This window comes from Scylla paramamosain, chromosome 2 (genome assembly GCF_035594125.1).
Source record: "Scylla paramamosain isolate STU-SP2022 chromosome 2, ASM3559412v1, whole genome shotgun sequence".
Lineage (NCBI taxonomy): Eukaryota > Metazoa > Arthropoda > Malacostraca > Decapoda > Portunidae > Scylla > Scylla paramamosain.
Window position 1 is genome coordinate 5,427,501 of NC_087152.1, and position 2,500 is coordinate 5,430,000.

Below are 2,500 nucleotides of genomic sequence, written 5' to 3' on the forward strand. Positions count from 1 at the left end.
GCGCCCATGTCTTGGGCAGCGGGCCCGCCTCACTGGCCGCCCCGTCAGGCTCTCATCCCTGCCCCACGCCTCCTCGTCTCCACTTTCACTCTCAGACTTTTCTTCTTCAGCGCCACCGTCCGGAGTGGAGGCGTCTAAGGTCCCGTTGGTGGTCTCGGAAGCTGCTCCACCGAGGGCGCGCAACTCCTGGTCCACCAGCCGCTGGAAGTCTCTCAGCAGACCACGCGACCACTCCTGCAGGTGTGGGTCGGCGCGGGGCAACCGGGGGCGGCGCGGCGCCATCGTGGGGCGTGGGGCAGGCTGGGTGCCGAGGCGCGCCGTGGTTTTCTGAGGCTGGGAGTGCGTCGGCGGGGCGGCGCGGGCGGTGCACAGCTCTGGCGTCGAGTAAGGCGGGACTTGGGTGGGGTCCCGGCCCTTTCTGGCGGAGGTGGGCGTGGGGATGGGCGTGGGTGTGGGCGGGGTGACCGGGGTTACCTCAGCATCGCCAAAAACAGCGCTGATTTCCTCCTGCAAAGAAAGACAAGATATTACAATTCAGGTCACCACCTTCCTGCTTCCTGCCACTCCCGCACAGTCTCCCGCCCCTCTCCCTCTCCCCCAGGCCCTCCCTCCCTTCCTGCCCCTCTCCCAGGCGATTCCTCCCTCCTCCACTCCTCACGTGCGCTTGATCATTATAGCCTCGGTGTTGTCACTAAGGGAGAAACTCTCCACTGCATGTGCGTACACTGATTATGATTATGATTCTGATTCTGGTAAAAATAATAATAAAAATTATAGTAATAATAATAATAATAATAATAATAATAATAATAATAATAATAATAATGATAATAATAATAATAATAATAAAACATAATTATAATCATCCGAAAATACGAAGACGAAACACGAACACCACCACCACTACCACCACCACTACCACAACAACAACAACAACAGTAACAGCAACAACAATGACAACAACAATAAGAACGGCGACAACAACAATTAGAACAGCACCACACACACACACACACACACACACACACACACACACACATACACACACACACACACACACACACACACACACGAATGTTGAACCAATATATCAATCTTTCACATTTTTAATCGATCACAGCTTAATTTTTCTACCAGTTATTACTCTCTGCACTACGACGAATGCATGACAAGAGTCTCTATTTTGAATCTATTAATAAAAAAAAAAAAATTACCCCATGATCATAATAAATAAATAAATAGATAAATAAATTGTCGAGAAAATACCCACAAAAAATCCTTTCCACCAAATCAAGAGTTTACTGAATGAGGAGTTTTACTGATGATCGAAGAGTTTACTGAACAGAAAGTTTACGAAGAAGTTTAAATAAATGGTTTACTGAATCAAATTAACCTTACGGCTTGACCTCAGTAATCTCTCTCTCTCTCTTAACATACATGCAAAGTCACCCTCTTCTCCTCTCCTTCCTTCCTTCCTTCCTTCCTTCCTTCCTTACACATCCCGCCCCCTTCCCTCCCTCAAAAAGAAAAATGGAAACACGAGGAAGAAAAATCGAAAACACACGCCAGCTGTTCTGACCAAATGCTGCTCTTCCGATATATTCACGAGAAAAACATTCACAGGAAATTAAGTCCATCTGTTTGTGTCAAGCATGAAGGAGGAGGCGAAGAGATGCAAGGGAAGGAGAGGAGACACGAGAGGAAGAGGAAAGTGGAGAGGGAAAGAGAGAGGGAGAGAGAGAGAGAAGAGCGAGAAGAAGAAAGTGCAGTTGCAGTGAAGGAGGGTAGACAGGATATGAAAGAAGAGAAGAAGAGAAGGAAAGGAGAGACAGCAGATAGTGTGATGTAATTTAACAGAAGTGGGACAAGGAAGGAAGGAAGGAAGGAAGGAAGGGATGAGGGTGATAAAGAAGATAAAAACGGAGGTAGAGGGAGATGAAGAGAGTGAGGGAGGGAGGGAGAGAGAACAGGTGGTATTATGAGAAATGGAGGAGGGGAGGAAGGAAAGAAACTGGAAGAGCAAGGATAAAAAAAAGACGAAAAGGGGAAGAGAGAAAAGAGAGGGAAGGAAAGAAGAATAAAACAGAAGAAACACAGCGGGAGACAGGCAGAGTTGTGAGGGAGCGAAGGAGATGAAGTGAAGGGGTGATGGAGGGAGGGAGAGAGAGAGAGGGAGAGAGAGAGAGAGGGAGAGTGACTGAAGGACTGCCTTGTTTACCCACATAACCCCTCCCTTGACGGTCACAGGTCTGGTTCCTCCCCTCCCCCTTCTCTCTCTCTCTCTCTCTCTCTCTCTCTCTCTCTCTCTCTCTCTCTCTCTCTATTCCTCTTTACTCTTCCAACCTTGCTCTCCCTTCAGTTCTCCTCTCCCTACCCATACATCTCCCTCCCTCTTCTCCCTGTCTTCTCTCCGTCCTTCCCTCTCCCTCTCTCCCTCCCTCTCCCTTTTAGTCCCTCCCGGAACTCCCCAAATTGTAGCGTGGCCTAATTTTAGCTACAT

The 2,500-nt window shown here is 48.6% G+C and overlaps 1 protein-coding gene across 2 annotated transcripts in view; it reads right to left on the reverse strand.

Annotated features, from left to right (window-relative positions):
* The window catches only part of LOC135109018 (uncharacterized), a 160,338-nt gene that overhangs the window by 2,322 nt on the left and 155,516 nt on the right, over window positions 1–2,500 (reverse strand). For both annotated transcript variants that reach the window (XM_064019997.1, XM_064020005.1), the window contains one exon: window positions 1–507. This exon is cut by the window's left edge and continues 1,641 nt beyond it. In XM_064019997.1, coding sequence (XP_063876067.1) covers window positions 1–507 — 507 coding nt within the window. The remainder of the gene's footprint in view (window positions 508–2,500) is intronic.